Genomic DNA, 23,169 nt, shown 5'->3' with positions numbered 1-23,169 from the left:
ATGCAACCTACCTTTGACTATTAATTCTGCATAATTGGAAACTCCAGATCCGCCGTCGGAGCGAATGACGCAGCGGTACTTGCTGATGCTGCGCTGGGAGGTGTCAGCCACGCTCACCGTGGCAGAAAAGCGCCTGTGGTTGACCACTCGAGTGACCATCAGTGCTGTGTCCCTTCCATTCCACTGCTGCAAAGGCAGACAAAGATAATGCAAGTCATGAAGACACCCAGATCACGCACCCATGTGCTATTCATTCTTTATTACCCTTCTTCCATGTGAGGGTGCTGAGGCGCTGGCACAGGGTGCCCAGAGAAGCTGTGGCTGCCCCATCCCTGGCAGTGTTCAAGGCCAGGTTGGACACGAACTGGAGCAAGCTGCTCTACGGGAAGGTGTCCCTGCCCATGGCAGGGGTTGGAACTGGATGAGATTTAAGGTCCCCTCCAACATAAACCAGGCTGGGATTGTGTAATATTTGGGCATTTAATGCATTATATTTACTGAAAGGCTAGAGAGAGCGAGCTCAGACTGTGCAATTGTACTCAGTGTATTTAGAAGCCTGGCTAGGATATGAAAAGACAACTACTGAATGGCTTGTGTACACCTGGGAAAATGCTACAAATGACCAGATTTCATAAACTTGGCATTTTCAGATGTAAAACTTTGACTCTGGACCAATTCAAAGAAACTGGCTGGATGAGCAGACATCCTTTTATGTCCAACCTTCCCCAATACTCCTCTCTGCCAATGCCAGCCTACATTTTCCCAACTGGAAAAAAGGACAGATGAACAACTAGAAAGAAACAGAAACTCTTCACATGAAAAATACCTAAACTTGCTCAGCTGGCCTAGTTTATTAGGAGTTTCAAAGAAGCACACAATGCTGCTTTGCCAATTCCCAGTAATGAGTTTTTGGGGATGTTTCCAATGCCATTTTCATTAAATGTTTCAATTTTGGAGAATGGAAAACAAGTTTCCAGCAGCAACAATAACAAATTCCTCCCAAGACCCTGTTTCTCACAGTAAAAGGCACTGCTTCAGGTCAGAAATGTTTTTACACATATCTAGACATAATGCAGAAAGATTTCACTGAAAGAATGCAAAAAAGGATCAAGAATAAGCCAAAAATATATGTCAGTGGCTGCTAAAAGTACACCACAGGTTAATAAACTTCAGATTAAAATGGAACTTTTAGGAGAACAGCTGCGACAAGAGTACACTTAAAGTGCCTGTCAAGACCTTTTTACATAATGCCAACTGCTTTCCTCTCCAGCTCAAGCCTTTTCCCAACAGGAATTTCCGTTCTCGTGATTAGGTAAACTGATTCCTCCCCCAGCCTTTCAGCTACATCTGAAATTGTTATTTTTCACGTTTATTAAAACATCTGAAGACAATAAAAACGCTTGAGAAAAAGCTCTCACTTCTTTGACTACACATGCCACAGAGACCATGATGAAGGCCATTCCAGGCTGCCTCTGACGTCACAAAGATCGGGTTGTCAGACATCAGTCACATCAGGCCAAGCTGAGAATAAAATCTGGTGATGACTTAAGTTGGCACACATTTATGTACATGTACAGTACATCCAGCAAGAGACTCCTCTTGACTTGTTTGGGATGTTAGGTGTTTAACAGCACAGAAGTGACAGGACATGGTGGAATGGCTTTAACCTGCCAGAGGGGAGACTGAGATGAGCTCTAGGGAGAAGCTCTTCCCTGTGAGGGTGCTGAGGCGCTGGCACAGGGTGCCCAGAGAAGCTGTGGCTGCCCCATCCCTGGCAGTGTTCAAGGCCAGGTTGGACACAGGGGCTTGGAGCAAGCTGCTCTAGTGGAAGGGGTCCCTGCCCGTGGCAGGGGTTGGGACTGGATGAAATTTAAGGTCCCAACACAAACCATTCCATGACTCTCTAAGTTTAGAAGCAGTAAAGAGCTCAGTTACTTTAAAAGCTTCTACAAGAGCACTGTGTATAGTGCAATGTTGGGATTCACAGATGACAACAAAGGGCAGAAGAAGTAATTTTTTCCTTCGCTAGGAAACATGCACTCCACAATTTCAGTTTGATGTATGCCCCGTTTCTAACTCTAGAACTGAAAATGAGTTCTTAAAATTGTTTCTACACCCACCTGAATAGCAGGACCCAGGCTTTGAAGTCCAACCAGCAGGGTGAAAGTACAGATATCAAGAAAGGGAATGGTTTGGCCTTTTAGTGAGGGACTAAAAGGAACAATCTGCGCACAATGCAGCTGAGACAAACTGGGAGGAAGAAAAACAGTGGCTGCAAAATGGTTTTGCCTGGTTTCACCAGCCAGGGAGCAATCTCAGAATTTAAGAGTAGGTTTCCTTCTTGACATTTTGTCACTGACTCTGGGCTGAGGATGTTTTTGGAGAGTGAGAGGAAAGAAGATTGCATAATAAAGCAGAAGTGAAGAACTATTCCACTTGTTCTCTCTCTTCTGCTTTATGACCTCCTTACAGGTACATCAGCATTCATTTGAATCCTAACTTTTGCTGTCACTGGGCATTTTCCCCATCCTCTCTATCACAATTCTGTACTTTGTCACCTTAAACTCTCACCTAGAAGCAGTTCAAGGCAGTTCTCAAAAGACCCCGATGAGAAGATTTTGCCCCACCACCCAGTCTTTCTCCATTGACTTATTCTACTTGGAAAAAGAAACAAACCAAAATCAAACCAACAAACCAAAAACCCCCAAAAAGGCACATTACCTGAAGCCAGAGCTTGTCATGCTGCGACCACTTCCCCCCAGCAATGCACTGGAACGTCGCATTCTGTCCCACGTTCACCTCCACGTTCTGCAGCCGGAGGAAATGAGGTGCTTTTCCTAACAAAAGAGAAGTATTGCAAGGGTAGAGCAAGGCAGTGGTGGGCTGTGTCACACCAACAGATACAAACACTCAGCAAAGCACTAAGGACTACCCTGGACAAAAAGATTTTGTAAAATAAAGCTGTCCTTCAATGTTTAACTGCTCACTGCAGAGTGCTGGGGATGATGGACCCGACAGAGGATGGCCTGAGGGACCATAGAGAGCTCTAGCACAGCTAAAAATGCAGACTGAGATCAAATCACAAGTTCATGGGCATCAGCACAATCTCTCAGTGCTTGCTATAAAGAGTAATTGAGTAATTTCTTTTCTTCAGAAAGTTATGTTTCTAAAAAGGTCAAAAAAGCCCTCAAACGCTCCTGAGCTTGTCAAGCACAACTGACCCAAAGCCAGTTTTCCCAAGGGTCTTTTTTCCTTTTAATTTTATTGACTATCAAATACATCCTAGACCTTTAGAATAATAATGTGTCATTAATACCAAATCAGGTATTAAATGAAATTTTCATCTGACAGTATTGAATCCCTGCATTAGTTTAACATCGTGGATATCCGAGTTTTTCTGATACTAAATTCAGTATTAATTCAATATTAAACCACTGATATTAAAATTAAAAGCACATCTGTTCACAAAGCTACCAGAGCAGAGGAGACTCTTTTTGACTAAATACCAGGCTCATTCACCTCTGTATATTAACACAGAAGAAAACAAAAAAGCTTTCAATAATGAATCTGACACTTTTAAATGAACTTAGTTCCTCCAGGGCTTCAGAAGAAAGTCTGGGCACCATCTGGAACCATTGAGCAGGACACACTGAAGCCTCAAGAGACTCCAAAGGACAGAGATTTTTAACTTCATCTTTGCATTTCTAGTAGGACCAGACACCAATTCAATCACTTCAGAGGATGCTAACCCATATTTGTCTATTTCCAAACAGCTTCAGAAGGATTTGGGCATCTGTGTCTGTGTGTAAGCTTGACACAGAAGTATTTGTGTACTACAGAAACATGAACAGAGAACACACACCAATACGCTACGCCAGATGTCTATATCTAGTTTCTCTATCCCATTCACCACATGCTCAGCTTGCTGACACCTCCTGAAAGATAGTGACTGTACCATCGTGCTCTCTGGGGATCAGCAATTGGCACCAAAGCTTACTGGAACACTACCTCTGGGTGACAGAAAGTACTACATGGTATTTGCAGGCTAATACTAGCACTTTCTGCTAGTCTTGTGTGGGCAGATACAAGCCAGCTCCACATATGGAGCTGTTTGGAGTGGGTGAATGCAGCCACATGAACCTCAGACTCCTCGACCAGAGCATAGGGCTGGTCTGTGACTGCACATACAGTCACTGTGATTTAGCCTCATGAGAATCAATACTGCACTGCATTTCTTCCCAGGACAGAAAAAAAAGGCAAGACCAGTGAAATACTTATTTGTCTCCATTACTGTGTCATTAGGGGCACTTCCTTGTGGTTTTGCTGCTACTTAGGTCTGCCTGCTGTGCTGTCATCTCTCAAGGTAAAGCAGAAATGAATAACACCAGTAATTTCAGTAACCACCAGGGTCATCAGGAGTACCATGGTCCCCATGGCTTGAGTTCAAACAATTGCAAAACAAGTATGAGGGGAAAAGCTTGTACAAGTCAACAGAACACACTCTGGTGATATTTACACTGGTGGCTGTCATTGCTCAGCACAAAAGCAATGATGGCAATCAGACAGGAAAAGCATTTACAAAGACCTTGCAGCTTGTACTGGGTACTGTATGCTGCAGGTTGCAAACCAATTCAAAACGGAGTAGCTAACTGTTTGAATCACTTCCGGTTTGAGTCACTAAGAATGCACTTAATTTTTAAGAGTGCATATACTTGGAGAAATGGATTTAAAACCAGTTTGAATGCTTCAGTTAAATCAAGCAGGGGTGTAACAGAGCATCCTGTCTCTGGTTTTAAATCCCAAACTTTGTCCAGGCTCTGCCCCACACTGGCCTGCCTCTCAGTGAAGGGATTGGTTATAGAATCATAGAATATTTAGGGTTGGAAAGGACCTTAAGATCATCCAGTTCCAACCCCCCTGCCATGGGCAGGGACACCTCCCATTAAACCATGCCACCCAAGGCTCTGTCCAACCTGCCCTTGAACACTGCCATGGATGGAGCATTCACAACCTCCCTGGGCAACCCATTCCAGTGCCTCAACACCCTTACAGTAAAGAACTTCTTCCTTATATCCAATCTAAACTTCCCCTGTTTAAGTTTTAACCTGTTACCCCTTGTCCTGTTACTACAGTCCCTAATGAAGAGTCACTCCCCAGCATCCCTATAGCCCCTCTTCAGACACTGGAAGGCTGCTAGAGGTCATCACCCAACAGGCTGTGGAAAACACACAGACCATTCAGGGGATCTGTCTGGATGCTGCCATTATCAGCAACATCTGGCTCATACAGATTCTAAGTATTTCTTAATGAAGTAAGTGCACCCAAAGGCCTGAGCAATGAGCACATGGTAAATACAAATATAATTCAGTTAAGCAGCAATTAACCATACTGCAGTTATCAGGAATGTCCTGTTAAACTTGAGCAGAACCGTATCTGTCACATTGAGTGGCAGCTGTTCTCTGAAATCCTCATTGCAAGAAAATCGGTTGATTTCACTCCATCGACATGATCCATGAATTTTTGTGTGAGCAGCTGTCATGGACTGACTAAAACTGTGACCCAGTGAGAGTGGCTGTTAAAACAAATCTTTAGAAGAAACTGGATATAACATCCACAAAACAAACACACAAAGTCCTCAAGCCACACTGTAGATGCACAAAGAAACCAAACAAGTTCAGACTCAAGACTGAGGCTCAAGGTTCTTTAAATAGAAAAAAAAACATAAATCTAAGTGTATTATTATGGCTGCAGTAGGGGAAACATGGCATTAATATTTTTGAACATAATAATGAACCTGCTTTAGTTTCTACTCCTGTGCAAGTGTATTGTCTGACTGAGATTTAGTTATAATATCTTTATGGGCTGACTGGGTTTAACCTTTATTAAGAGACCCTTAGGATATGCCCTTTACCAAGGAGATACTGAAACTATTTGTTCCTGAAGTTACCCACACAGGGTATCATCAGAAGCTTTTCAAATTGTTTTCTAGAGCAATATGATTCAGAAATAATAAAACAATCAGTTTTATGTTCTCATAACAAGAGAGGAAAAAAGACTTCCACAGATGGCCTGGCGCTAGCTATAGCCTGAGAGCACATTTGTCTCTTGCACAACTTGCTAAGTTAGATAATTATACAAAGCTGATTGTCTTTAGGTGCCTCAGAGGGATGCAAGATGACATTTTAGTGCTGACCAAACTGGGTAAATCACTCCTTTAGACTGTAAAGCTTGGTAATAACACACCAATATGGTTAGAAAAACAAAGAGTGCTCACTGCATGGATGGGCGAGAACTCTGACTTCATCCACAGCTATGTACCCTGGGTGTCCTTTCAAAGAGACAGACTCAAATATCACCTGAAACACAAAACAAGAAAAATTTTCTTAAGAAGAACAATTACACATGGCCAATCACCAGTTCTGCTCTTATTCCAGTGTTTGAGTCATTCAAGGCATTTCATCAGGAATAACGAAGGGATACCAGGCAATACAGTCTGTACAGGCATACCAAAGACTGGAAATCTGTTTGATATGAAAAGTAAAAAGTTAGAGCAACATTCATTAGGATTAGAGACAACTATGCAACTATGTGCTTCTTGCATTTGGAAGAGAAAAAATAGACTGTGTATATCCACACCTACATTTACTTTAAGCACCAGTCCAAGAACATTAGGTGGATAATCACCTTGTTCTTAGTATGCCTAGGAATGCTGGAGAATGCTGTACATGTACTCCAATTGAGTCAAAACCGCTGAATGGATCCTCCCGGAGAACATCTTCATTTGGCACACATACCACTTCAGTACTGGAAAGCAAATCATGAGCAACTGCTGATCCTGAGTTTCAGTTACTGGGATGAAATAGGATTCTCACAGATACAACAAAGATGTTTCTACCTTTCATGGCTTGAACTAACACAGTCTGAGAATGAATATTCATAAAACCCACATGTAGTATTTCTCTACATTAATGGTACACTAAGTAGCAATTTCTATATTGTGTATGTAGCTGGGCAATGAAAGTGTTCCACTAATTTGTGTCTGAATAGACAGATAGTAAATTACACATGAACCAAAATCTCATTCTTCCCTATGGCTTTGTGATTTTACCTGGAAAACTGCCCTGAATTACCCTGTTACCAAAAATACACAAGCTATCCCAGAGTCAGCAGTTAGTAAAACCTAAACAAATGATCATTAACTACTGCCAAATAAGCTAACCAAAAGTTCAGGAGAAAACAGCACTAAATATGCACAGTTTGACCAACAATTAAAGGACATTAGGACATATAATCACAGCCTACACCTTATTCAGAGGGGGCAGTGAAGGGAAGCGCTGAGCTCCCCTCTGGTGACCAGTGACAGGACAAGAGGCAATGGTTTTAAACTGAAAGAGGATAGATTTATACTAGACATTAGGCAGAAGTTCTTCCTTGTGAGGGTGCTGAGGCGCTGGCACAGGGTGCCCAGAGAAGCTGTGGCTGCCCCATCCCTGGCAGTGTTCAAGGCCAGGTTGGACACAGGGCCTTGGAGCAAGCTGCTCTAGTGGAAGGTGTCCCTGCCTGTGGCAGGGTTGGAACTGGATGAGCTTTACGGTCTCTTCCAACACAAACCAGGCTGGGATTCTGTGATTCTATGAAATGGAATGAAGCTGCATCAGGGGAAGTTCAAGAGCAACTTTTCAGTAGGAAAAGGTTCTTCACCGAGACGCTGGTCTGCCTCTGGACATGCTCCCTGGGCTACCTGTTTCATAGAAAAAAATCTTTCCCTAATTTGTAACCTCCAACACAGTGGTCAGGGCACTGAGCTGGCGAGAGTTCACACATGATCTGGACTACTCATAGGTACTCCTGCACAGGAACAGGGAAGTGGACTCAATGGTCCCTATGGATCCCTTCCAACTTGAGCTACCCTGTGAGGAAAAGGGAAGTTTAGAAATATTAAACTGCAAGAGAAAACAGAAACTGCAGCCTGGTTATTTAAGGTGCCGGTGGTGCTACCTCTCAATTAGTGATTCTCCTCCCAAAGGAATCCTTTACTACTCTGAAAAAGAATGAATGGATGGAGACATAACGAATGCCATCCTCTGCATTTGAAACATGTCCTCAGCTTTATTCCCTCTTCCCAGAGTAATGTTCACACTGTTCTAAACTGCTCATGTATGCATGAGTATACAAAAATGTTCGCAAGGACAGAGTGAATTAACATGTTCAGCTGGCACTGTTACCTCTATCAGAGCAGGATTCCAGTGCAGATACTTGTGTCACATAAGAAAATCCTTCAGTAATTTGTAACCTCTAAAATTTATCACTCGAACAAGAAGTTAACTACTTAAAGCCAGTTTTCAACACTTACTTTCACTCTACCTAAAAGCTGGTATCCCCAGTCTGTCACTGTGTAGCCTCTTCTTAAACTCCTTCATCAGATATAAACCAGGAAAAGATTCAGCTGCCCAAAAGCTGGTCACCGCACACCCTGGTTATGAAAGTGAGCAGCATGTCCTTTGCAAGTACAGAACTGCCCTCAATCATTTAGCTTTGCATTTGGGCTTCCAGAGTGCAGTTTCTACTCATGTTTCCATGACTCCATAAGGTCTGCTTCTCTAACTCAGAACACATCCAAATGTGAGATGTTCAGAAATGCATCCATTAGGAAAAAAGACACCATAAAAACAGGTAGAACACAAAAAACTAACAGGCAAAGTTATAAACTAAGAAAAGGTGAAATGCTTAAATACATAGAAACAAAGTTCTACTCCAAAGGAGGGTGGACAAAAACCAGGAATGAACAATTGTCCAAGGAACAATAGGAGGAAGCCAGTCTCTGAAAGACAAAATAATAACAACAAAAACCCCCAAGTGTTTTGTTATCAAGGCTCTTAATATGCTTCTGAGGGACAGTATAAAAGTATAATGCAAACCCTTATTATGGAAATTATAGTAATTTTAGAAATGTCATTCATGACAAAAATCACACTTCCTGAGGAGGGCATGGAAGGAACTGCAGCTCCCTTCAGCCTTCAATTCCAGTGCAACATTACAGCTACAAAATCCTCTTTTCGTTTTGTATTTCCAAGAAGCTGTAAAGCCACAATGAACTAAATCCCAATTTGCTGCAAGCCAAGAGCTTGGAAAGAAAAGTTCCAAAGCATTGGCATTTAGTGCATGGCAACTGGAAGCACCAATATACAGAGAACTACCTTCGTTAATTACATGTTCAGTCTTTAACGCAGCACAATACAATTTGCACTGGTAACAGTCGGCTCCTACAAAACCCATGCACACTGGTGCAGAATCCACTGGGAAGGGTGGAGGATCCTCTCAAGTCACACATCATTGTTCTTACAGACTAAACTATTATCTATTCTGCTTTACACATGGATATTCCTGTTATTTCCCAGTTCAAATTTCCATGTTGTCTTCATCTGTATCTTGCAGCATCTCAGCCCTACCAAAGCAAGAAGAGCACGGTTTTATTGAGAACTGAGGAGGAATTTCCTGAAGAGGAATGGGCAGGAATAAAGGCTGATGAGGCTCAGCTCTGCAAATTCCACACTGAGTATCTCTCATATCTTTTTACCTTCTGCTGGAAATGCAGTGTAATGGTTGAGAGACGGGCCTTTAACAATGCTTTAGATTTAAGATACTTCCCAAAAATTAATATAGATGAAAAAATTCAAAACTTTACTCTGAAAAAACACTCTTAAATGCTTGGGAGACCTGGAAATACAAAGTCATTTCATGTTTCCTTCCCAATAAATAATCCTACACTTCACTGCTGCTCTATACCAACAGCGCCTGTGTTAGCCTGGCTCATCTGTTGTGGTACAACAGTTTTCTTCAGGCATGGATCAATAACATTCCTTGCTATACATCAAAAAACCTCTTCCAGGCAGACTCCTGCACTGCCCTTGGTGCATTCTGGGACTAAGCTCATCCTTACGGCAAGCAGTAACTCAAGATTACATGTATTACCTTTCTCCAAGAACTATTACAGCTTTTTCTCACTATACTCAGAACATCTGTAGGCTGGGAATCCACGTACGAGTAACTCCAGGGCAGACATCATAAATCTCCACCACCACCACCACCATTTATAGCTCAGCAGAGTGCTTTTGGATCTAGATGACTCCTACAACCCTTGCACAGAACTACCAGCCCCAAAACATGAACTCTGGCAGCTAGTTACTAGTATTCCACTAGTCCAATCTCCAAAGACCAAAGCAGCTGTGTAAGCCTCAGACCCAGGGCAGGCAGTTTTTGCCTGACTGGGTTTTCGATGCATACTGCAGTTCAAGATGGTGGTTTCTGTGCATTAACAGAATAACCCACATTTTGCTTGACACAGATGTCATGATTTAGGAAAAATGCTCTTTTTTTTCCTGTGTTCCCTGGCGCTTTTGATAACACAGACCATGCTTTCAGGCCTCTTTGTCATGCAAAAGATTTTTCCAGGCGTGCAATTTTCATTTAAAGCTGACAACACTGATGGCACGTCCTAGATTGGGAGTGTGAAACAGGACACTGCCTAGCAAACAGCACACCCAGGCTTGGGTCAGCCCATACCTCCAGACTCCCTCAGTCCTAAGTGTCACTGCAAACTGCCAAATAACAGGAATCCTGACTTAATCCTTCACTGTGTTTTCCTCCTCACCTTTGCAAACTTAAAGTTTTCTTTTTTAAACCTTGGTTAAATGTAAAAACTCACAGGATAGCAGACCATCAACAGGAGTGGTTTATGAAATCAGGGACCAAGGATAGGTCAGTCCATTAGATTTCCCATAACTCCACTTAGACCACCATACAGTTCTGGTGTTCCCACCATAAGAAGGACATAGAGCTGTTGAAGCAAGTCCAGAGGAGGCCACAAGCATGATCAGGGGCCGGAGCACTTCCTGTATGAAGATAGGCTGTTCAGCCTGGAGAAGAGAAGGCTGCATGGAGACCTCATAGAAGCTTCCAGTGTCTGAAGGGGGCTACAAGGATGCTGGGGAGGGACACTTCATGAGGGACTGTAGCGACAGGACAAGGGGTGATGGGTTTGAACTGAAACAGGGGAAGTTCAGGATAGATCTTAGGCAGAAGCTCTTCCCTGGGAGGGTGCTGAGGCACTGGCACAGGGTGCCCAGAGAAGCTGTGGGTGCCCCGTCCCTGGCAGTGTTCAAGGCCAGGTTGGACACAGGGGCTTGGAGCAAGCTGCTCTAGTGGAAGGTGTCCCTGCCTGTGGCAGGGAGGTTGGAACTGGATGATCTTAAGGTCCTTCCCAACCCAAACCATTCTATGATTCTATAACAGTGGGATCAATCTCAAAGCCACACTTGAGAGAGAATATAAATATATGCAGAAGGAAACATTACCCCATTCAACAAAAAGTAAAACGGAAAACCCTTGTATTTCTAGGGAGGAACTCCTCCTGAGCACTTGCTGCTGCCTCCAATCTGTTCATTTTACACTCCAGTGAAAAAAATCTTGTCTGATTTAAAGGATTTTTTTGCTCAGGAAAAGCAAACTTGACCTGCAAAAGGACTTGCAAAAGAAGTAAGGCAGGCTCAGGCAATCTGCTATTGGTATTGCTAAGGACAGGAGCTCTCATGGAGTGAGATCAGACTGTCTCTTCCAGGTTTTTAAAGCACTGATTACCTGGGTGAAAGCTCATTCCTGTTACCTCTGTGGAGCACCTACTATGAAGCAAATTCTGGCTCATGATGAGGTTCATGTTAATCTGAATGGAGTACAAGCATTTCACTATGATTTCAGAACAGCCCTTTTTTTCCACCCGTTTAAATCCCTTTATCCTTCCGTCTCACCCTGCACAGTGTGGTTCTATGTATGCTGCTGCTATCCCCAACTTTTTCCCAGAGGTAGAACAAGAAAACATTCTACTTCAGCTCTGATTTTACAGACCTGCAACACAGTTAGTAGAAGTAAATAAAGAAAACGAAAGCAAGCATTTCTACCTGCTGTTTCCTATCTACAGACTATTTGTGGACTTTTAATAGTTTATTCTACCCTAATCCCACTCTCACTCCTGTATCTTATTGATAAAATCACAGACTGATTTGGGTTGAGTAGGGACCTTAAATCTCATTCAGTTCCAACCCCCCTGCAACACATGTATGTATCACCTAGTATGTGAGGCCATTGTGAACAATTTACCTAATTAAAACTAAAACAATGATAGCAAAGTTGCTGTCAGACTTGAGAGTCGGGAAGGAGGGCAAGGGGTAAATGATTTTCAGAATATCCGTTGCTAACAATAGCTTAGCTCATACCCAGCCAAATGTTCTAAGGAAAAACATTCCAAACTCATACCTGATAAAAATGTGGCCAGAATGTACTGATGGCAAGTTCGGCTTTCACCCATCCTTCTGTAACAACCCCCGAGACATTCCATATGGGATTGCCCTGTGGTCCTCCATTCACCTTCACGTAGACGTTCAGAGAGCCAGGACTCGAACGGTCTCGGCTGGACAGGTAATAGTGGAAGTCAATGCAGTGGGTGTCATTTTCCTTCAGTGTAGGCAAGAGCAGGTGAGCTTTCTGCCCAGATGCTCGCCCAGAGCTGTTCACCATCATGAAGGAGCCTATAAAAGAAAGCAGAAAGAGAAGGAGGAGTGGGTTTACCTGGCTTTTGCCGTAGAAGAGAAGTTGTGGCTGCCCCAGCCAGGCAGTGCTCAAGGCCAGCTTGGATGGGGCTTGGAGCAAGCAGCTCTAGTGGAAGGTGGCCCTGCCTGTGTCAAGGGGTTGGAACCCGATAAGCTTTAAGGTCCCTTCAACCCAAACCAGGCTGGGATTCTGCGAAAATCAGTTTCATTAGAAAAGTCAGTGATTCCCTTAGAAACCAGAAAACAAAACACCCACCTGAAGAGCTCAAACCAAGTATCCTATGCTCGTTGTCAGGTAACAGAAAGAAAGGGTAGTAAAATTTAAGATGTATATACACACAAATAGATTGAGGACCAACTAGCAGCACTTTAATTAGATAACTTCAAAAATATAGATAAAAATACTGGGCTTTCATGTATGATTCTATAACCTGTGACAAAACAGGCCCTGTAACCAGCAGCACAGGGACAATGCAGCAGCAGCAAGGCTCTACTGCTATACCCAACGGCACATTCAATAAAGAACTACTACCACAAAGGGACCCAATTCACAGCTGTTGTCTGCCTACATGGCCCTTTCCTCTTTCAAGCCAATCTGTACCTGCACCTTGGCACTAGAAACTTAGAAAGGTTGTAATGTGTTAAAAAGAAAACCAAACCATTTTAGGAGGCCAAACGCATGAGGCTTGCAAGCATCCGCAATACCTTGACTAGAACTAATGGAACAAAGACTATTACTCTTCTAGGAAAGAAGAATAAGCTGAATTTAAGGAAGGAAATATATACTAAGGCAATTTATGAGTTTGTTAACCTGGAAGCTTGCATTGTATTAACCACGACACTTGATGTTGAACTGACATTTTGAGTCATCAAGCCGTTATTTCATAGCACATTGTGTCTCGACTCATGTCTTTGCAGATGCATCAAGGTGACAAATGTTAGCAATAAGGCAAAACATTATGAAAGTTATTTATTCAATTCTATTGAAAGGCTCTCCTTTACGTGTGCACAGACACTCACCCTTGGAGAAAGCTAAAGAAAATACCAAGACTGGGAGGAATTTGTGTGTCAGCAGCCAGGCATGATAATTTTTAATCAAACACAGCCCTCTCGACACGCTGGTTCTGATGCTGCTGCAGATGTATTTCTTTGCTGGCCTCTTGCAGCTCCCAGAAGATTGAGTCTGAAAAGCCCTGCCTCACTCCTAACCTATTGACTTCCCTATTCCAGTAGGGTAACACTGTGAGGAGCCGGATAAGCATTTTGATCAATTCTGAGCAGTGAACAGCCAGATACTCTAAACTATATGAATAGAAACCAGAAACTTGCTCCTACAAAAATGTTTTTTCCCTTGTGTTTCTGTGATAGATGGGCGTTCTGTAAAGCACTGAAAAGCATGGATGCAGAAGGAAAGCAATCTTTCAAAGAAAAAGAAAACACAAACTCAAGAGAGCCTGGGAAAATCACGCCAAATGCAAGGAAGAGGGTGGGCTAAGAAACAGGAAAACTGAGAGGCAAGACAACATCATTTTGATATGCTGAAATCACAATGGCCCCAAATAAAAAAAAAATCCAGATTCACAGCAAGGACTTAAAGAAATGGAAGAGCTGAATCCAAATTTCTTAGTATCTCTCTAATAATCGAAGTCCATAACATGGGATCTTGACACATTTCACTGCTAATATAATTCTGCTCCCCATCAACCACAAAATCTCCTTCTTCAGCAAGTACATGCTAATCTTAAAACCTACCCAGGTAAACTGAAATGCAGAGACACTGGAATTTGGATTCCGTTTCTCTGACCCAAGCTAACTGATTATCAGAAAATATAACTGATGAGGTTTGAAGAGGAAGCACAAGCAGACAGTTAAGGCTGAAAATGTGACAGCCTGGATTCTAAGAGTAATTGTGACACTTCCTTTAGCAATCTCTGTCAGCACACACAGTCTGCCTGATCTTCCCTTACAAATTATGCAAGAACAGTTGTAAGAACTACTATTCTGGGGCAGCAACACAAGAAGGACGTGGAACTGTTGGAGTGAAGCAGAGGAGGCCATGAAGATGCTGCGAGGCTGGAGCAGCTCTGCTCTGGAGCCAGGCTGAGAGAGCTGGGCTGGGTCAGCCTGGAGAAGAGAAGGCTCCTCAAGGGGAGACCTTAGAGCAGCTCCAGAGCCTAAAGGGGCTGCAGGAAAGCTGGAGAGGGGCTTGGGACAAGGGCCTGTCTGGACAGGCCAAGGGGAATGGCTTGAACCTGCCAGAGGGGAGACTGAGATGAGCTCTTAGGCAGAAGCTCTTCCCTGTGAGGGTGCTGAGGCGCTGGCCCAGGGTGCCCAGAGAAGCTGTGGCTGCCCCATCCCTGGCAGTAGATGACAAACCCACAGTCAAGCCCCACCTCTGGCCATACAGCTCCTACACAAATCAGCTTTGCCATTGAAGCCTCTTTCCTCTTGTGCTTTCCTCATACCAGAGAGCTCACTGACAACAGTCTTTGCTCAAGCCTAGCCCACGACAGCCAGCATGGGGAGCCAGGGAGGAGACAGGATGGCCCTGACACCCAAAAACCTCTGAGCAGTCAGGAGCTGGCAGGTCAGGAACCAGGGCTACCCAGAAACACTGAAGGGAGCAGGCAAGCCAAAAGCAGGCAAGGAACAGCAGAGGGTATTCATACAGGTACTGTGTCCAGCAGCACAATATAAACACAGAGCTCTCAAAGGTCACATCTCAGCAAAAACTGCTCAGAGAGGTAGGCAGAAACCCCATGAAGTGACATCTCAGAAGGAGATACCCAGCCTCAGAAAGTGCTCAAAATGTCACTAAAAATCCTGCTCCAAGACAAGAAAAGCACTGCTATGGGGACTATCCATTATAAACAGCTGGTGGCAAACAGGATTGCTGCTAAGCTAAGTTCCTCTAGAAAGCCGAAAACCACTGGGAGAGAAACCAGGGATGTGGCTCTAAAACCCAAGCCTCAGCCTTAGTGAGGCAAGTTCACTCTTCTCTTTTGTCTGTAAATACTGTCCCAAGCAAATCAATTCATTGAAGATAGAAGGACCATGAGTGTCCAAGCAAACCACTGTGAAACAGCTCCTCTGGATTCAGGAAGGAGAAGGAAACGACAAAAGCAGTCTCTGCTCAAAGAAGAGGCACCTGCAAGCAGAAGAGCTGAAGCAGGTCACTGGAACACTTCAGAAACCATCTCCCATCCTCTGCTTGCTGCAGAGACATTGCCACAGGAAGCAGAAAAGAGTGATAGGAACCGCAGAGGGACACAGGATACCAAGTCATGAAATCAAAGGATTTCACTGACAGCTGACACAGCTCCTGCCACCACTACAATTACTTACAGCCCTGCTCTGAAGAAAAAAAATTCAAAACTTGCCTGGAAAATAGTTCTGACAGCTCTATGGATAACTACATAAGGAGAAAGAGGGAGAGACATATTCGTAGATAGGCATGGGTAGCTATATATATGTAGTTGCACATGTAAATATATATGTGCAGATACATAGACAGAGATATACACACACATACACATATACACGTTAACACTTTCAAGACTGGTTGACCTGATACTTAGCGGGCAGGGAAGCTCCATAACGTGCCCTATGGGTCCCACCAGCCAGTGACAGGGGGACAAGAGCCAGCACAGACGCCGTGCAGGGGGCCCACAGCAGAGAGGGGCAAGGACAACAACAACCCAAAAGCGCCACAAGCGCCTTTCCCACCGCCACCACAGCAGGGCTGGGAAGGACACACGGCCCTAAGGAACATCACTGGGACGGGAAACCACTGCGGGCCGGGAAACCGAGATCTAGGGCAGGGAATCGGCAGCAGGGGAGGAAACCACGGCGAGGGGAAGCGGCCGGGGTCCGCGAGGCCGCTGGAGCAGCCGGGACTGGCGGAGCGCTGGGTGGGGCCTGGTGGAGAGGGGCCGTTGGCCCACGCCCAACTGACACTGACCCTCGCTCGGGGCAGGTACGGCCGCAGCTCCCGGTGCTCCTGCCCCACAGGTAACCCCCAGCCCGCTCTGCCTGCCACTTTCTCACCCCAGCGCCTCTCTCCGCTTCTCCCGACAGAGAGGTTTCCCCTCCGCCTGCCAACGGCAATGGAAGTGTCTGGTCTGAGCTCGGATGCTCTGGCCACGCAGCGACCGATCGCGACTCGAGCGTTACCCCCTCTCGCGGGGCTGCCGCTGTCCTTGGGGCCTGCCCGGGACCGGCCTGGCCCCCACCAGCTGGCGCAGGGGGTGCCAGGGCCCCCCGGGGCCCCGGGGCAGCGGCTGCAGCTCCCCTCTGCGCTGCCGCTGCCACCCGCGGCACAGCTCCCCTGCGCCCGTGGGCAGGAGGCGGCCGCCACCGAGGACCGGGCAGCCACGGGGGGCACCATCGGCTCCGCCAGGCCCCACCAGACTGCCCCGGCTCTGCTGGCAACCACGAAGCCCAGAGGTGAGGCCCGGGGGGCTGAGGAGCCTGAGCGCAGGCAGCCAAGCTGAGCAAAGCTTGCATCGCCCCGCGCCTGCCTCCCCTTTGCTTGCCTTTGCAGCACCAGTGACCGCCGCAGCAGCAATGGCACAGCCCGTGCAGGTGTCCCAGCAAGGACCAGCCGCCCTCGCTGACGCCTTTCCCGAGCAGGCAGCGGACACCAGCTTCACCCATCGGCTCCAGCCATCGCTTGACACCATGGGCAGACACGGCACCAGCCCTGATGTGCCCGACTGGGAAGGCTTCCTCCAGCAGTTCCCTGAGCTCTCCGAGTACATTGTGGAGGGTGGTGGCACGGTGCTGGAGGGGCCAGGGGACACTGAGGACACTGTGCCTGATCCCTCCATTTCCCCAACAGCCTCACCATCACCGAATTCTTCAAAGAGTTCCTTGAATTCCTGGAGCGTGTGGTGAATGGAGACTGCGTTCTGGACCAGGCAGCGCTGGCGCAGCTCCCCAACAGTGAGGACAGCAGGGTGACCACTGATGACCGCAGCTGTTCTGCTGAGATGCTCCATGAGCTCCCTGACAACTGCAGGCAGGTGGCACAGGGCAGCTGCTCCAAAGAGCCAGTGGTGGTGGTGGTGGGGCTGGGGGCTGGCCAGGATACAGTTCCTGATGTCCCCAAAGTCCCCATCCCAACCACCTCTCTCAACAAGCTCCCCCTCCTCTTGGTGTACAGGGCAGAGCACAGCAGCACTACAGAGATGAAGGATGCTGACAACACCTTCCGCTGGCAGCCAAGGGTGCTTCTGAATCGCGTGCCACTGTGGAGAGTCCTGGCCTCAGCTGCCCTCCCACACCATGCACCCATCACACACAGGCTGGTGCAGCAGGCACTGAACAGCCAGCCCAGGGTGGTTCTAAAGAGACTGCCAGTGCCCAGTCCTCAAGCCATTTCTTTGGCTAAGCCCCAGCACCAACCACCCTGCATGGACAGACTGGTGCAGGAGGCATTGCACAGCCAGCCCAGGGTGGTTCTAAGCCCTTTGCCACTCCCTCTGGGATTCATCTCATGCCAGGGGTTGCCCACACTGGCAGGGGTGGGCAGCAGGCCAGCCAAGCACCCCATGACAGGCAGCACCACCAGCAAGCAAGAGTCCTCCCAGCAGGACAGTATCCCAGCTAAGAAAAGGAGGAAGATGGAGCTGCGCCGGCTGAGGAAGCGCTAGGAAACGCTGTGCTGGGGGCAGACAAACGGGCACAGCACAGCGGTGGGGAGCAGTGCACAGCGGGCAGGAAGCAGCCATGGGAGAGATGAGGACGCCCTGCACCGACCGCATGGCAGCTTCCTGAACTCCATCCCGAGTTTGCACCGGCTGGGGCAAGGAGTGAAGGTGCTGGGGCCACTGTGACCATCGTGACAAAACCGTAACAGAGCTGGGAAGGACCACAACAAACCTGGAAGACAGCGTCATGGCAGCCAAGACCCAACAACTGAAACGAAAAAATCAAACAAGCAGGTGGCAAATCCCCTTGGAGGTGGCAGATGAAATCAATTTGGAAAGGCATAGGAAGAGAAGAAAAGGGGATGAGGATGAAGGATTGCCCAATGCTGATGTGTTAGAAGGTGCGAGAAAGCCAAGACAACCGGTTCAAGCACAGGTTGTTCAAACAGGCTCTCTGCTCATAGAATTCTGCAAACAGCTGTGTTGGAAAAGACCTTTAAGATCATCATCCTAAGCTCCTTTTAAGGCTGCCATCTCACCACCTACTCTGCTCCAAAGCAAAGATGATTCCATCCCCCTGACTGAGCAGGCACAATCCCAAGTCCCACAGCAAGGAACTGAAACCATTTCAATGGTGACTGCAAAGTGCCTTTGCCATCCAGGACTGGTGCTGCTCAGCTGCTGCAGCACAGACTCTCGGCAAGCACCAAGATGAGGGCTGCTCTGGGCAAAACTGCACCTGTGCCACCCAAGTCACCAACATTTATGCTTCCTCAAAAGCAACAGTGCAATTAGGACTGCAGCACCGCTCCCCCTCCTAAACTGCACAACCAAAATCATTCACTTCCTTTTCCCACCGCACCCAAAAATAGGGGTTGAGTAGGCTAAGCCAAGTTGAGCAAAGCATGCATCACCCCACGCTTGCCTTGCCTTTGGGTGCTCTTACAGCAGTGTTGACCACCCCAGCAGACCTGGAAGATCCCATGCAGGTGTTGGAGCAGGGACCAGCCGCCCACACTGAGGCCTTTCCTGACCAGGCAGAAGACACCAACTCCAGCCATCAGCTCACCTCACTGGACACCATGCACAGAAATGGCACCATCCCTGATGTCCCTGACTGGGATGGCTTACTCCAACAGCTCCCTGAACTCTCACAGAATACTCTGTGGAGGGTGGTGGCGTAGTGGTGGTAGGGCCAGGGGACACTGAGAACACTGTGCCTGATCTCTCCATTTCCTCAACACCATCACCATCACCAAATTTTTCACTGAGCCCTTCGGATTCCTGGACCATGTGGCGAATGGAGACTGAGTTCTGGACCAGGCAGCGCTGGCGCAGCTCCCCAACAGCGAGGACAGCACCGTGACCACTGATGAACGCAGCTGTTTTGCTGAGATGCTCCATGACCTCCCAAAACACTCCAGGTACGTGGCACAGGGCGGCTGCTCCAAAGAGCCATTGGTGGTGGAGGGGCAGGGGGCTGGCCAGGACACAGTTCCTGATGTTCCCAAAGTCCCCATCCCAACCACCTCCCTCAAGAAGCTCCCCCTCCTCTTGGTGTACAGGGCAGAGGACAGCAGCACTCTGGAGATGGAGGATGCTGACAACACCTTCAGTGATAGCCCCGGCAGCCTTGACAGCACCGACTCCTCCAACCAAGTCCCTGACTGGCTGCAGCACTGGGTGCACATCAGGAGAAGCAAGGGCTGCTCAGTGTCAGCAATGCTGGGGGATGCCAACTCCTCCTGCGGGGTTCCAGCCTTCCCTTGCAGGAAATAGAGGAGGAACAGGTCAGGGGGTCAGCAGACCTCCCCCCCTGGCCACCACTGAGCCCCTCGCACACTGCAGAGGAGAGCTCCCTGGAGAGCTCTGTGCAGAGCTCTGAGGACACTGCAGAGGCTGCAGGGGACAGAGCTGTGGAGAGTCCCCAGAAGGATCCCCTGGCAGCTCCTATGGAAAATCCACTGCTGAGCCCCCGCTGGCAGCCCAGGGTGCTTCTGAACCACGTGCCACTGAGGAGAGTCCTGGCTTCAGCTGCCCACCCACACCGTGCACCCACTACACACAGACTGGTGCAGGACACACTGAACAGCCAGCCCAGGGTGCTTTTAAAGCAAATACCAGCACCAAGTTCACAGGCCAGCAACTCGGCTGTAACCCAGCACCAACCAGCATTGCACAGCCAGCCCAGGGTGGTTCTAAGCCATTTGCCACTCCCCCTGGGACTCATCTCATGCCAGGGGTTGCCCACACTGCAGGGATGGGCAGCAGGCCAGCCAAGCACCCCATGACAGCACCACCAACGAGCAAGAGTCCTCGCAGCAGGAGGCCTTTCCTGACCAGGCAGAAGACACCAACTCCAGGCATCAGCTCGCCTCATTTGACACAGGAGATGAAGATGACACCATCCCTGATGTGCCCGACTCCGATGGCTTCATCCAGCAGTTCCCTGAACGCTCTGAGTACGTTGTGGAGGGTGGTGGCGGTGGGAGCAGGGGACACTGAGGACTCTGCCTGATGTCTCTATTTCCCCAACAGCCTCAGCAATTTCTTCATCGAGTTCTTTGCCTTTTTGGAGCATGTGGTGAACGGAGACTGTGTTCTGGACCAGGCAGCGCTGGCGCAGCTCCCCACCAATGAGGACAGCACCGTGACCACTGATGAACGCAGCTGTTCTGCTGAGATGCTCCATGAGCCCCCAAACACTCCAGGTACGTGGCACAGGGCGGCTGCACCAAAGAGCCATTGGTGGTGGTGGGGCTGGGGTCTGGCCAGGACACATGCTACTGATGTCCCCAAAGTCCCCATCCCAACCACCTCCCTCAACAAGCTCCCCCTCCTCTTGGTGTACAGGGCAGAGGACAGCAGCACTCTGGAGATGGAGGATGCTGACAACACCTTCAGTGATAGCCCCGGCATCCTTGACAGCACCGACTCCTCCAACCAAGTCCCTGACTGGCTGCAGCACTGGGTGCACATCAGGAGAAGCAAGGGCTGCTCAGTGTCAGCAATGCTGGGGGATGCCAACTCCTCCTGCGGGGTTCCAGCCACCCCTTGCAGGAAATAGAGGAGGAACAGGTCAGGGGGTTAGCAGACCTCCCCCCCTGGCCTCCACTGAGCCCCTCGCACACTGCAGAGGAGAGCTCCCTGGAGAGCTCTGTGCAGAGCTCTGAGGACACTGCAGAGGCTGCAGGGGACAGAGCTGCGGAGAGTCCCCAGAAGGATCCCCTGGCAGCTCCTATGGAAAATCCACTGCTGAGCCCCCGCTGGCAGCCCAGGGTGCTTCTGAACCACGTGCCACTGCAGAGAGTCCTTGCCCCGGCTGCCCTCCCACACCGTGCACCCACCACACACAGACTGGTGCAGGACACACTGAACAGCCAGCCCAGGGTGCTTCTAAAGGGATTGCCAGCACCAAGTCCGCTGGCCTGTTCCCCGGCAGCCCCCCAGCACCAGCCACTCATCACGGACAGACTGATGCAGGTGGCCCTAAACAGCCAGCCACAGGTGCCTTTAAAGTGATTGCCAGTGCCCTTTCCTCAAGCCATTTCCTTGGCTAACCCCCAGCACCAACCACCCTGCATGGACAGACTGGAGCAGGAGGCATTGCACAGCCAGCCCAGGGTGGTTCTAAGCCCTTTGCCACTCCCTCTGGGATTCATCTCATGCCAGGGGTTGCCCACACTGGCAGGGGTGGGCAGCAGGCCAGCCAAGCACCCCATGACAGGCAGCACCACCAGCAAGCAAGAGTCCTCCCAGCAGGACAGCATCCCAGCTAAGAAAAGGAGGAAGATGGAGCTGCGCCGGCTGAGGAAGCGCTAGGAAACGCTGTGCTGGGGGCAGACACATGGGCACAGAACAGCGGTGGGGAGCAGTGCACAGCGGGCAGGAAGCAGCAAGGGGGGAGATGAGGACGCCCTGCACCGACCTCATGGCAGCTTCCTGAACTCCATCCCGAGTTTGCACCGGCTGGGGCAAGGAGTGAAGGTGCTGGGGCCACTGTGACCATCGTGACAAAACCGTAACAGAGCCAGAAATTGCCCTGACAAACCTGGAAGAGAGCTCCATGGCAGCCAAGTGCCTGCAAAATCAAACGAGCCGGTGGCAAATCCCATGGGAGATGGCAGATGAAATCAATTTGGAAAAGCATAGGAAGAGAAGGTGATGAGAAGGAAGGATTTCCCAAAGCTGATGTGTTAGAAGGCAGCCGGTTACAGCTCAAGATGTTCAAACAGACTCTGCTCACAGAATCATAAAACCAGCCAGGTTGCAAAAGCCCTTTAAGATCATCATCCTAAGCTCTTTTTAAGGCTGCCATCTCACCACCGGCTCTGCTCCCAAGCAAAGATGATTCCATCCCCCTGACTGAGCAGGCACAATCCCAAGTCCCACAGCAAGGAACTGAAACCATTTCAATGGTGACTGCAAAGTGCCTTTGCCATCCAGGACTGGTGCTGCTCTGCTGCTGCAGCACAGACTCTCGGCAAGCTCCAAGATGAGGGCTGCTCTGGGCAAAACTGCACCTGTGGCACCCAATCCACCGGCATTTATGCTTCTGCAAGCAACAGTGCAATTAGAACTGCAGCACTGTTCGCCTTTCTACACTGCACAACCAACATCTTTCACTTCTTTGTCCCACTGCACTCAAGAAGGGGGTTGAGGATCCTGAGCCAAGCTGAACAAACCCTGCATCGCCCCACGCTTGCCTTGCCTTTGGGTGCTTTTACAGCAGCGATGACCACCCCAGCAGATCTCGCCTAGCCCATGCAGTTGTCCCAGCAAGGACCAGCCGCCCTTGCTGAGGACTTTCCTGACCAGGCAGAAGACGCCAACTCCAGCCATCAGCTCACCTCATTTGACACAGGAGATGAAGATGACACCATCCCTGATGTGCCCGACTCGGATGGATTCCTCCA

General features: G+C 48.3%; 1 protein-coding gene across 11 annotated transcripts in view; it reads right to left on the bottom strand.

The window, feature by feature from the left end:
• Window positions 1-23,169, bottom strand: part of PTPRT (protein tyrosine phosphatase receptor type T) — a 469,312-nt gene that overhangs the window by 273,866 nt on the left and 172,277 nt on the right. For all 11 annotated transcript variants that reach the window (XM_061441416.1, XM_061441421.1, XM_061441417.1 and 8 more), the window contains exons 3-6: window positions 12,310-12,581; window positions 6,275-6,356; window positions 2,722-2,837; window positions 12-186 (exon numbers count right to left, since the gene is read on the bottom strand). In XM_061441416.1, the coding sequence (XP_061297400.1) occupies window positions 12-186; window positions 2,722-2,837; window positions 6,275-6,356; window positions 12,310-12,581 (645 nt within the window). The remainder of the gene's footprint in view (window positions 1-11; window positions 187-2,721; window positions 2,838-6,274; window positions 6,357-12,309; window positions 12,582-23,169) is intronic.

The sequence above is a fragment of the Pezoporus flaviventris genome, unplaced genomic scaffold (assembly GCF_033815535.1).
Source record: "Pezoporus flaviventris isolate CSIRO_AGI_PZ_B2104156 unplaced genomic scaffold, CSIRO_AGI_Pfla_v1 ptg000213l, whole genome shotgun sequence".
Taxonomy (NCBI): domain Eukaryota; kingdom Metazoa; phylum Chordata; class Aves; order Psittaciformes; family Psittacidae; genus Pezoporus; species Pezoporus flaviventris.
The sequence above is the reverse complement of the archived record's forward strand: the minus strand, read 5'-3'. Positions and strand labels throughout refer to the sequence as shown.